Raw genomic sequence first — 13324 nt, 5'->3', positions numbered from 1 at the left:
CGAAAACCTGTTCTCAAATCCAAACATGAATAATGCACTGGGTTTCAATACCCGAAAAATCGTGTAATGTACTCCAAAATGTGTCAAAATAACGTTTGTTAGCGTTGCAAAATTATAAGAACTAAAAACTCTTACACATTTTTATCTAAGAACAAGTCATTGACACAAATCACATACTTGCTTATTTGAACAAACTTTCTTTGAATTTAAACAATATCAAATTGTACAAGTATTTATTACGAATTAAAGGTATCACGTCTTGATAAAAACCTTTAAACTAACAAACAACGTGCTCTCTTCTCTGAAATTCACCAACAATCAAAATGCAATTACATGACCAACAGGTTGTCTAACTAACAAATTACCCTCTGTATTCAAGTAATCTTGTGAAATGATTGACCACTACTTTGCTTACGAAATCGAAATTATCTAGGCCTTCTGCAGATCTATATCTTTAGCACTCTTAATGACTATCACTCCGTCAGTTTCTGTCTACCCTGTTTTGCTTTTATGAAGGTGCAGACTTTATCTAAAGAAATGTCGTTCATTTCACATTGATAGATTCCTCTTCTATTAACAAACGCCAAATCAAATACGCCTCCTAGTTTCTGGAATGCGTGGTCAGTAAGGACAGATGAACTGGTAAGTTTTGGTAAGGCATGACTTTCTTTGTTATGGATAAGCATAAGAACAGTGTTTGCTGGATCTGTTAAGTAAAGCAAAACATCATGTGTCACTTTCATTTCAAAAATGTTCGATCAGTGTAGAATCTTATTTAAATAAGAATGATAAAACTCTGAATGAAATGTGTACGAAGATATTTCTCATTAAAGTACAGGCAATTTTAACATGCAGAGAGATGGAAAGTGATCGAAAATAGTATCTGAATAACTGTTGAAAGATGCAATGCTATGTTTACTTTTTTTCTGCTCACTTCTATTTCAAGGAGACCTCTTTTAAAATGTATGCATAATCTTTTTAATGCGACTATAAAATGTATGTTATAAAATAAATATAAATATGAGATATTATTGACAAAATACGCATATATGAACAGCAATAACAAAAATAAAATCTCACTTTTAATGTCTTTTATAGCGTAAGCGGCGTCTGTTACTACTCTAGATGAAATGATACACAGTACAATTAACATCTTTTCCCATTCTATGTCTTTGAGTTCGTTGCACTTAACAAAACTGCCATTTTTCAGCTTCTTCGTTAGCAATTCTATAAACTGCACTTCTATATCCTTTATCGTATTTCCACTATGTGAACTGAAAAGCTGCACAGTTGCTAAAAAGAAAATTTCATCAAAAAAGAGTTCATAAACTGTTTAAATTGACGCAAATCCTGTTTGTAATTTCTTTTTGTTGGGTTTAACGTAGACCTGACATGATTACTGGTATCATTGTGACTTTCCAGCTTTGATAGTGGTGGAAATTTCTAGGTGCCACTCCATGCACTACAAGTACTTCATCACAAGCGGGACCAGGGTAGAACAACCGACTTTCTGTAAGCCGGTGTAATGAAATATTTCGACCCCCATAGAATAACGAACCCCCCCCCCCCCCCGGTCATTATTCTATAGAAAATGTGACTCCTTTCCTGTAAAATATTGACTCCCCTTATAAAAAAAACTGACTCCCTTTGAAAACTCTATAGAATAACGACCCCCCGGTCATTATTCTATAGAAAAACTGACCCCTCCAAGTAAAATACTGACTCCCTAAAGATGACTCCCTTCGAATCTCATAGAATAACGACCCCGGTTATTATTCTATAGAAAAAGTGACTCCTTCCATGTAAAATACTCACTGCCGAAATTACTACATTCGAACTCTCATACAATATCGATTCCCGGACATTATTCTATTTAAAAAAAGTTACTCTTTCCGTGTAAAACACCGGCTCCTAAAAAGACTTCCGACGATAATATCTATTAAAAAGTGATCCCCACTAAACCTAACGGACAATTTTACTAGATCTACAACTCTAATACCCTCCATTGCCAATAGTTAACATTTTGATTGTACTACTACTACTGGTGCCGCTACTTCTATTGCTATTACTACATGTACTTCTTCTTCTTCTACTACTACTACTACTATTACTACTTCTACTACTACTACTACAACAGCTTCTACTGATACTACTATACCTGCTTCCACTAATACGTCTTGTACATCTACCTCTTCTTCTCCTGCTGCTGTTGTTGCTGTCACTTATTCCTCTGCTGCTGCTGCTGCTGCTGCTGCTGTTGTCTGCTACTGCAACTGCCACTGCCACTGCCACTACTACTACTACTACTACTACTACTTTCTATTGTTGCCGCTACCGTACTTTACTGCCAATGCTAAGTATTGCAACTTCTATTAATACTAAGTTCTATGCTAGCAGTTTCTTGTGCAGTTTTCTTCTGAAGAATTACTTCATACCGAAGTTTGCAGGGATTATTGACACTGGTGTGTTTTGTGAACGTATTGTGAATTGTTATTTTCCTGAAAAAAATGTATACACCAAGATACAGCGTCTAGAAATAGAATCCCTTTTCCCGTTGTGGAATGCTCTGATTTCTGTGTCAAGTGATGGTATCTTGGGCTAATGGTCAAACGGAAGGACGGACGGACGGACATGGGCAAGGGCAAATCTATATGCCCCCCCCCCCACCCCTCCCCCGAGTGGGGGCATAAAATGCAGCAATTAGGCCTTAGATACATGAGTTACAAATGTATCACTAAATTTGACCAAATGACCGGGGGTCGTTTTTTATGGGAGTCAATATTCTTCGTGAGGTTCAGTTTATTTCACGCGGGGGAGTCATAGTACTATGATCTGGAGGTCATAATACTATGACCGGGGGTCATTATTCTATGGGGGTCGAAATACTGCCGGCTTGAGGCTTGCTCATACGACAAATTCAGCGACCTGAGTGAGGCACTATCTTAGTGGATGAGAGGCATGCGATTTTATTTGAGGATAGTTAGGTCATGACATGCATTATCTCTATTGTCAAATGTTAAGTGACATGGTTGACTATGGCTCTCCTTGATTTTGCAGCTTGTTATTTACGTTTTCATAAAAAATATCTATACATATTCTGGAGCAAATCATAGATTGATCGTGGTGTTAACTTCTGCGTAGATCCCGTGGGCTCTATAGTAAGCATCGTCTTTAAAATCAGCAAAGAGACATTACACTACTTTTCACACAAGTCATTTTATAAACATTCAATCACATGACAATTTGGTTGAAGTGTTTAAAAGGTCGGTTTTTATTTTATGTCAAACAGTGCGAAATCGGTTATATGGAATAAACCTAATTCAATGATTATCCTAGCACTGATCTAGATTTCATTACGTAACGCGAAGGTTTAAGACATGAAGGAATATTTTTGATTTTACCGTCTACCTTCCTCACTGTCTGACAAAGTTAAAATGTTAGATGTCAGATCTTGCAGTATATACACACACTGTGTATTCACCTACCTACCCGTGTGAGCGATACCGTCCTCATGTGATTTACATACGTGTAGGTGTACTGGATATTAACACCTAAAACATACTATATTTATCCTTATTTCACTGAAGATTTGAAAAGGTTTAGTAAGTAATGTGTAAGATCATACCTTAACTATATCCAAGTCCAATTTCTATCTCATATGATATGAATAACCGTGAAAAATAAATACGTTTTTGTCGCGAATATAAAGATATTTTACGGCGATGTCATCTCTTTTCATAAATAATGGTATTATTTAGGATAAACTTAGGATTTTTTTGTTAAGAAAATGAACAACGGACATTCTTTGTGTTAGCTGTTGCTTTCGTTTCACAAATGATGGAAGCACAGTAAAATAAGAACTTCTTTTTCCAAAGACATTGTGCAGAAAAAGGGATACCTCTGACGATGTACAATGATAACATCCTTGTTGTTTCTGTCAATTGAGAGGATATCATCCTCGTTACTGAAATGAACATTACATTGACACAGACCCCTTTTCTAAAATTTAGCGATAATCAACCAAGATAAAGATCAAACTTGCGTCGTCTATACACTTCAGCTACCAGAAGCAGCCTATCCAAAGAAAACTTCTTCTCGCATAGTCTTCTTTAAATTTGCTACTATGATCCGTCCACATAGACCCATTCCTGTGTGTACTTACCAATTGAATTGAGACTTCAGAAGCAGCAAAGTCTATCAGTACGTGTTGCCTTCTCTTGTTTAAAATATTCACCTACCAAGAAGAAATGAATTCGGCTGTTCCACTAATATTTTATTGCCGCGGTGTCTACAGATAGAAGTATTGCCTATAGAAATTGTGACGCTACCTGTTTGCCTCCTCTTTTGTTCATGTCTGGTACTAGAATTTTGGCTAGGATTGCCCCCCTTGCCTCCGCCCCCCCGTTCCTACGTGTCCCTATAAACCGAAGACACCCAGGACCGTAGGCCCTGCAGAAATTGAAATTGAGACAATTATAACAATGTTCATTGTTACCCCTTCTAATAGGTTTGAAGGTTTATCGGGTAAATTCAAGCTTCAAGACATTTGATATTTTCTTAAACTGTATAAAAATATCATCTTATTTGTTTCGCGTCTGTCGTCATTTTTTGAATTCATGTTTGCAAATGGTGATCATGAATCTGAAGTCGGGCAATAAGTTGAAGTATGAACAAGCCAATCTGTGTACAGAAAACCCCAATTATAAGGAACTCGGATATAAGGCACACTCGGTTATAAGGAACAATTTCAATTTCCCATTCTAATTCCTTTCAATTCCTTCTTTATTCAATGTAAAAGTCTTCGGTTGTAACTAGGTTATAAGAAACTCGGTTATAAGCAGCACTCGGTTATAAGGAACACTTTTTCCAATCATCAAATTACCAAATAATAGGCAATAGTAGACTTATATTTATTCAAGATAATGTTCGAGAGCTACATGTATTAGGTATTTCAAGCAAACAATAGTGAACGAAAATCAGTCACGGTCACGGTCATACTATCCTAAATAAATGTGCTAATTATACGTGATTAACAATGAGAAACAGTCCAGTTTTCCAAGTTTCTAATTATAAATATCATAACAGGTGCTAAAATTAGCAACAGCCAAAATATAGGCATAATATACACTTTAATCCGTCTGTATTGCGCCTTTGTCTAGTCGTATTACACTGTATGTTATACACACCCTACTTATAAATTTTAATGGGTAGTCCAATTTAATATTTTTCTAATTGAAAATTGAAAATTTGTTTTATAATAGTATTGATGTATATGAACACAACATGTAGTAAAGCAAGGTAAGGGAGGTAACTGCAACATATCCTAAAGGCATCATGTAGCGTTCTTTAAAAACAAGATATAAATAACCGACAAAAAAAAAATAACATAAATAACGGGCATTCTTACCGACGGACATTTTTACTTGTTTTAGGTTTATCGCCGCGTTTTAAAACTATTTCAGTCATGCAGAAACATGTAGGCAATTTACCTTATTATCCCTCCGGGAAAAGACAGGAACTAGAAATGCAACTTTCTCGCATAAAGATTCAAGGTCGTCCCGGATTGTGAACTCATAGCCCTTATCAAACGTCAGTCAAATAGTGTTCACTGTACAAATTGTGTTCGTCAATATACAAACCTTGCTACAAAAAACTAATAAACAATTTTAGAGGTCCCAAGCTGATTCTTATAAGCGAGGTAGAATGGGGGTGTAGGGAAGGCTAAGTATTGGAAAAGACTGTCAACACGGACCTAGCTCACGTCTTTACAATTCTAATCATATAGATATATTAAAGCTTCAGGTTTCACATGATATACTCCATCATCTATAAATTATCAAGCTCTTCAAGGCTGGTACCTTCCATTGCCTTGATTTAGTGTACCGTATGGGGGAAAATCGCTGCGGGAAATTTTTTTAATGTTCATTGACATAACCAATGGGGGAAATTGTCCGATCGCGTTATTCGGGTATTCCCCTAACACCTTGCCTGATCGAGAAATTTTGCACTAAAAATTGCCAGATCAGACAAGAAAATTGTCCATTTTATACACTTTAGAAAAAATAACCTATGCATAAGGATATTTGACCTAGAGATGATCTAAATGCACAAAAGTTATATCTAAGATCTTACCGTTCAAATAGTTTTTTATTGTCTAGATTCTGAGATATTTAGCCTTACACTTTCCCGTTTTGGCAACTTGCTTTCCAGATCGAGAAAGTGACTTTCCCAATCAGGAAAGTGACTTCCAGAGAGTATACAGCAGCAACACAAATTGAAAACAAACAATAAGAATCTAAAATGCTTTGTTCTTTGAATCGGTACATTATACATGGGCGTAACCAGGGGTGGGGGTGCGACGGAGGCGATAGCAACGTTCCCCCACCCCAGTTTTTGGCAAAGCTGGCATTTTTCATTACACCAAAATACCATTGAATGTCCATTCTGTAAATTTTTCGGCTCCCTACGCTCGCAAACTTACATATGTTTACTAATATTGACGCTGTTACCTTTGTATAAAGTCTGTTGATGCAAATCTATATCTCGCGAATCAATGTATTGAGTCCCGGAATTTTTACAGATTTTTACCTAACGTTTCAATGTTGAATCTGGCGACTTTACAGGAAGTTGAATATATTTATCGATACAGAGGGCTGTTATTACAACCCTCATTAGACCGACAGATTTACAAACCTTCATCAAAGGAAACTCGAACTCAAAAGTGTTATTTACTGAAAGTATGAAAAGACTAGTGAATATGGATAAGGTGCTGATGTGACAAATACATTTCTGTGTAAGTATTTGTTTATCTAGCTTGATGAGAAATTAAGCTAACAGGTTATTCAGGCTGTACATTTTTACATGAACTGCATATGAAATCAAAATTAAGCTGTGCCTTTCCTTTCAGTATTTTTTTTATTATAGATATATAATAAGAACAAGAGGGTCATGATGACCCTGGATTGCTCACCTGAGTAATATGAGCTACATATTTCAAATGTCAAACTAATGATAAAATATTAAGAAAGTCAGTAGGTCATATTCATGGTCAATGAAATTCAGTTTTACGATTTGTGTGCAAAACTGTGTATGTCGTCAAAATTTCAAGGCTGTATCTTAAAAACCAAGAAAGTAGGTCAGAAGGTCAAGGTCACAGTCAAGTGACATCATATTACTTGGGGTCATCAGGTAATTATAATTAAACAGTCTTGGAAATAGGATCAGATGATTTTTAAGTATTTTCCTATGTTACTCACATAATAACTAAATGACCCCAAGGCGGGGCCTCTTTTAACCCCAGGGGCATAATTTGAACAATTTTGGTAGATGGCTACTAGACAATGCATCATACCAAACATCAAAAGCCTAGGTCGTATGGTTTCAGACAAGAATATTTTTAAAGTTTTTTCCTAAATAAGTCTATATAAAACTTCGGAACCCCAGGGCAGGGCCTCTTTTCATCCAAGGGGCACAATTTGAACAATTTTGGTTGAGGACTATAAGACAATGCTACAAACCAAATATCAAAGGTCTAAGTGTTGTGGTTTCAGACAAGAAGATTTTTAGACTTATTTTCCTAAATAAGTCTATGTAAAACTTGGGACCCCCGGGCCGGGGCCATATTTAACCCTACGGGGACAATTTGAACAATCTTGGTAGAGGATTACTAGATGATGCTACATACCAAATATCAAAGCCCTAGGCCATGTGGTTTTGTACAAGAAGATTTTCAAAGTTTTCCCAATATAAGTCTATATAAACCATGTGACCCCCAGGGCGGGGCCATATTTGACCCTAGGCGGATAATTTGAACAATCTTTGTAGAGGACCACTAGATGATGCTACATACCAAATATCAAAACCCTAGGCCCTGCGGTTTTGTACAAGAAGATTTTCAAAGTTTTCCAAATTTTAGTCTATATAAAACATGTGATCCCGGGGTGGGGCCATATTTGAACCTAGGGAGATAATTTGAACAATTTTGGTAGAGGACCACTAGATGATGCTACACACCAGATAACAAAGCCCTAGGCCCTGTAGTTTTGGACAAGAAGATTTTTAAAGTTTTTCATTTCGGTTGCCATGGCAACCAGAGTTCTGCATGGAATTCAATTCTTTGAACAATTTTGAAAGGGAGCCACCCAAGTATCACACCTGTTGGTGTAATTCTGCCCAGTGGTTTTCAAGAAGAAGATTTTTTTAGAAATTGTTGACGCATGACGGACGACTAACGACGGACGACGCACGACGATCATCAAGCGGTCACAATAGCTCACCTTGTCAGTTCGTGACAGGTGAGCTAAAAACACAGTGTCACGCTACAGGTGCTAAAAACAGAAAATTTATTTTGTCGACCTTTTCTTTCTAAAAACGCAATGACGACATTTCTTTCCTTAGACATATATTTACCTGCGTTTTCATGAATTAAGATTAGAATTGAATTGACCGAAAAGCGTATTTTAACCCCCGTTTCTTTTCTTTCTATAGCTGATGACTATTTCACATTTGACCCGGGCGCCGTGCGATAATTCCTTGTGGACTTTGGGGCATGGTAGATGGCTACGGTCTACGGCTTATGTGTTCACATAATATACGAGCATCGTAACATTTTTACAGACTCTCTGTGAAGGCCGGAAGAAATCCGTACGGATGCTGCGCGGTGATTATACGGAAATCGTGACACTTCAGTGCAGTCTCCGCAACTTCCAACAGAAATCTTACGACATCTGTACTGCTTCCGCGCATTCAGAGGCTGCGCGGAGAAGATACGGTGGCGGTACATGTCTGGACGGCAGACAAGGTGCTTAGAAATTCTGGGGGTCAGTCTGTCTACTATCTCCCGAAACATTGTTGCCTCGATGTAAGCTTAGAAGTCTCTGTGGCATTCCCGCATCAACTCCTGTATCAGAGTGTCGTAGTGTCTAAGGCTGACCCGTCTCGGCAGCAAGAGCTTCCTCTTTCTACGCGCCGCCTTCTTCATGGAAAGGATGCTAAGGGCAGTCTACTGGTCCCCAGACGCATCGCAGGCCAAATGAGAACTAGGCATTTTTTGCCAAAAATTCTCAGCTGTGTACATATACATGTAATTATTCTTTGTATTATAGAATATGTTATAGAAAGCCCAGAGCATTACTTGAGTAATCATTATATATGTCTTTTCATATGTATAAACGACAGTGCAAGTTTACATCATTTTTCTAATAAATGGTACAATATAAACATTGTTTCATTAAAAGCAATGACCTTATTCTATGCACATCGCATCTGTCAAATATTCTTTAAAAAAAATAGTGTGTCTTTCTTGATATTACTTTTGTATTATTTTCATTATCTTAACTTAGTGATTACAAATAAAATAAATGAACTTATGAGAGTTTATGTATTATTCACAGAAAAAAAAACGAAAAAATGAGTCACATATTAACCCATCAGTAAGCTTTCAAATACACTCCAAATTGCACGAAATGACTTCTTCTTAGAAAAAATTATGGGGGAGGCCCCCATACACCCAACCTGCGCGAGGGTGCAACACTCTCCTACACCTACCTACCTACCTACCTCCTACCTATATTCAATGCGATACCAGACTGCACATTCGCACAGTCTGATCAGGATCGTTTTTGTTCGCTAAGTGCGTCTCTAATCCCATAGGTTTTGGATCCTGATCAGACTGCGCGACTGCGCGGGCTCATCTTAATTCATGCTGGTCGCAAACGCACTATTTTGGTTTTTTCATGGGGCGGATCATATGCTATTTTAGCTAATGGCTAAATTAGTTTTTAATTCAAATGTACATACAAATTAATAAGAACTTCATAAAATTGTTTATTATTATATATATTGCCTATACATGAATCTTCAAATATCAAATCAAGCGCTTTAAATTCAAGAATTATAATTTAGTATTTGTATTTTATAATAATCATAATGAACTAGATCTATCAAAAATGTTGATTGTGTTTGCAGTATTTTACCTCTGATATCGATATTACATTTATCATCATAGTCCGTGTCATCTGTACTACAAGATGCTTCAGTCTATCATTTGTTTAGGCAGAGCTTCATTTAATGCGCGATGGCATTCACTACAGTTCTTCACCACATAAGAAACACATCAATGAGAGTAGGACACAGTAGTTCCATATTGCACACTTTTGTAAATTTTGTCTAATTTTTAAGGGCATTACTGTTAATATTACGTTGAACAGGAATACGTTCTTCCTTTGAAATTATCCAGTCAGTATGCATCTGCTAGCCATTTCTCACAATTTAGAATATATTCACTTTTCTGATTGGGAAAGTCTTTTTCCCGACATAGAAAATAAGTTGCCAACACGGGAAAGTGAACAAAATGCATAATAATTAAAACTGGCCGAATTTGTAATTTTAGGCTAAATATCTCAGAATCTAGACAATTAAAAACATTTTGAACGGTAGGATCTTAGATATACCCTTTGTAATACGAAACAAGCATTCATATCATCTTTAGGTCAGATATCCTTATGCACAGGTTATTTTGTCTAAAGTATATAGAAATTGCCAGATCTGGCAATTTTTGGTGTAAAATTTTCCGATTGGGCAAGGTGTTAGGGGAACTCTCGAATTGTCCGATTGGACAATTTCCCCCGCTGATAGCGAGGACTGTATCAATGTACCAACGGGTAGGCATCTTTGTTTATTTCCATTCATCGTCAGCGGTATCATCTAATACAGCGACAGGGTGCATATAATTGAAATTTTGTCAACAAAAATAATTTGCAGGTATATGATCCATATTTTTTGTATATTTCTACCAAGGAGAGTGACAAATTCAGTTATCTGAACGTTGAACTAAGAAAATACGTCTCCAAACGTCAAAATTCAAGAATTGCGATACATTTCTTCAAATTATATAGTCATATCAATATTTCTAATGACTGATATTTTCACCAGTACAAATTAATGCATTGTCTCGGACGAATCTGTCTATAAAATATTCAACATCCTTAAATATGTGTCATATGATGGCATTGTTTAATTTACCCTATACAGCCTAAATGTATATAGATCTAACGAGGACGGCATCGCTCACTCAAGTAGGTAGCCGAATACCCAGTGTGATACCTACTTATTGTATTCGAAGTTTGTATTTCGTAAGAAATTTCCATATTTATTGACTTCATTTACTTTGATGTCCATTTCAAAAGAAACTTCCACACTTTATTGTCGATTCTAACACGACCATCAAATAACCTACATACATGTAGAGCAAATAATATATCGGGTTATTCTGCAATACACAACTCGCGTGCAATGACGTCATCAGATCCAGGTGCGTAGCACGGTCGTAAAAAGTAGTCACCATTTTTTGGTTGCGGGTTTATCCTGCTACAAAAGTTAAGTGTATTTCTGACAATTATGTAACATCTTTATTTGATTCCAAATCACATCCAAATGATGTTCATGTGTTACACAAAGTTGTCCCATTCATGAAGAATGCGGATGAATTATCAATGATCAATTTGCATGCAGTTCTTATTCATCCTCTATCTATTCACACTGGCCATTTAGATTATATAAGATCTGTCCAGCCCATAGTTACATCACTGACTTCCAGCTGTTTATGTTAGGTCAGGCAGAGTTTATCTTAGATATGAGGCACATTAGTATTTGTTTCTTATACATGTATATTTGTAGATTGGCATTTAAAATGAAAATAACTCTAGCAAAACTCGCAACCACCAGACATCTCAGGGCTTTGATTCAAACACTGTTGATACTAGTATGTCGTGTTAGAAACGAAATAATAAGTTCCCAAGAGTAATTTATTCTATGATAAACCACGTTTTGGAACTTATTATTTTTTAAATGACATATTTTTTTTCTATTGAATCTGCCTTGAAAAGAGTTAGAAAAACTATTTCTTTCTTTCAAATGTATCTATTATACATAAACATATATATTAAAAATGCTTTATTATAGCAATATATCTTTTATGACAATGTATCCATATAACATGTTTGTTAATTTCTTCCAAGAGAAGTTATTAATCTTTAAATGCCTGTAAAATAATATTAGTTATTTTACAAGGTATTTTGTCATGATTCAGCTTAATCTAAAATGATAGAATCCCGTTTTTGATTTTTAATATAGATACCTCTTTCTGCTTGAACAATAGTAGCTTTTTCCGACATCCTCGATTCATCTGTATTTTTCCTTCGCCGAAATATCTAAATGTGGAAAAATATTGATTAAGTAGATACATCATTGAATATTTATAACTTTAAACTCAGGGGCATTTTCCCACACTGTTAGTTGCTAAGCCACTTGTGAAATTTAAAAAAGAAAAAGAAAAAAAAATGATACCAAAAAGTGGTGTGTGGTGTATATTTGACTTCAAATATTAAAATGACCATAAAATATATGTTTAGACTGACTGCATGAAAAGCCTACCAGAAATCCTGAAAGTAAGTGCTGTAAGCGCTCAAGTAACATTCGGATTTTCCTGGTGACAGGTTCTACAATGTACAAAGCAAAACAATATGAGTCACACCTGATTTGTAATTTTCAACGCTTTCATAACAATATTATAGAATTGTTTATTTTCAAGCAACGAAATATGCTATCAACGTTAATGCCAATTTTGCAAGCCAATAACTAAAAGTAACTTTTTCCAGTGTACATCACGGAGAAATTGTAATAAACAACTCAAGGCGGAGTACGACCTTTAAATTTTTTTGAATAGCTCTATGAAAAATTAACGGAGGAAAATTGAGAATATTCTGACTTATACCTGTTTTCCGCGAGGCTCTTATTCAAACCCCATTTGTTTGGTACGCTGTCAAGCTTTTAGAAAGCTAACCTGATACAATTCTTACATTACGAAATGTGTGACACAATGTGAATGTAAATTTCATTTTACAATCAATGGCAATATTTTTCAAGATATTTGCCATAACACATTAAATTCAAATGTGAGACTGATGCTAAAATATCAAGAAAGTAGGTCATAGGCCACAGAAAGTCAGTTTAAAGATCGATATGCAAAACTGTATTTGTCATTCAAATATCAAGACTGTATTCTAAAACAAAAGAAAGTAGGTCCAATATAATGTAATATCTGTTTTATCTCGAACTGCCGGAATAAATTGTCAAAAAATGGTGACATCTAACATGGCATCCAAGATGTCCTCCACACTGCCAATGCCGATAAAATTTATATAACAGTATGGCAATAAGTCAATTCGTAGCCCAAATACCCCTGTCTCAACACGATCCCCACCCCCTCATACCGCGCTGTTTTATGTAATAGAGGAAGGGAAATAAATATTTTTCAATTGACAAA

The 13324-nt window shown here is 35.9% G+C and overlaps 1 protein-coding gene across 1 annotated transcript; it reads right to left on the bottom strand.

Annotated features, from left to right (window-relative positions):
• Positions 1 to 257: 257 nt before the first annotated feature.
• Positions 258 to 12497, bottom strand: LOC128554935 (uncharacterized). Its single transcript, XM_053536267.1, has 4 exons — positions 12433 to 12497; positions 12137 to 12209; positions 1081 to 1293; positions 258 to 706 (listed from the first exon to the last, which is right to left on the bottom strand). Exons 1-4 carry the CDS (start codon positions 12472 to 12474, stop codon positions 474 to 476), a joined length of 561 nt encoding a protein of 186 aa, XP_053392242.1. The 5' UTR covers positions 12475 to 12497; the 3' UTR covers positions 258 to 473.
• Between the last annotated feature and the right edge of the window lie 827 nt (positions 12498 to 13324).

This window comes from Mercenaria mercenaria, unplaced genomic scaffold (assembly GCF_021730395.1).
Source record: "Mercenaria mercenaria strain notata unplaced genomic scaffold, MADL_Memer_1 contig_883, whole genome shotgun sequence".
Taxonomy (NCBI): Eukaryota; Metazoa; Mollusca; class Bivalvia; order Venerida; family Veneridae; genus Mercenaria; species Mercenaria mercenaria.
Note: the sequence above shows the minus strand (reverse complement) of the source record. Positions and strands in the feature narration are given on the sequence as shown.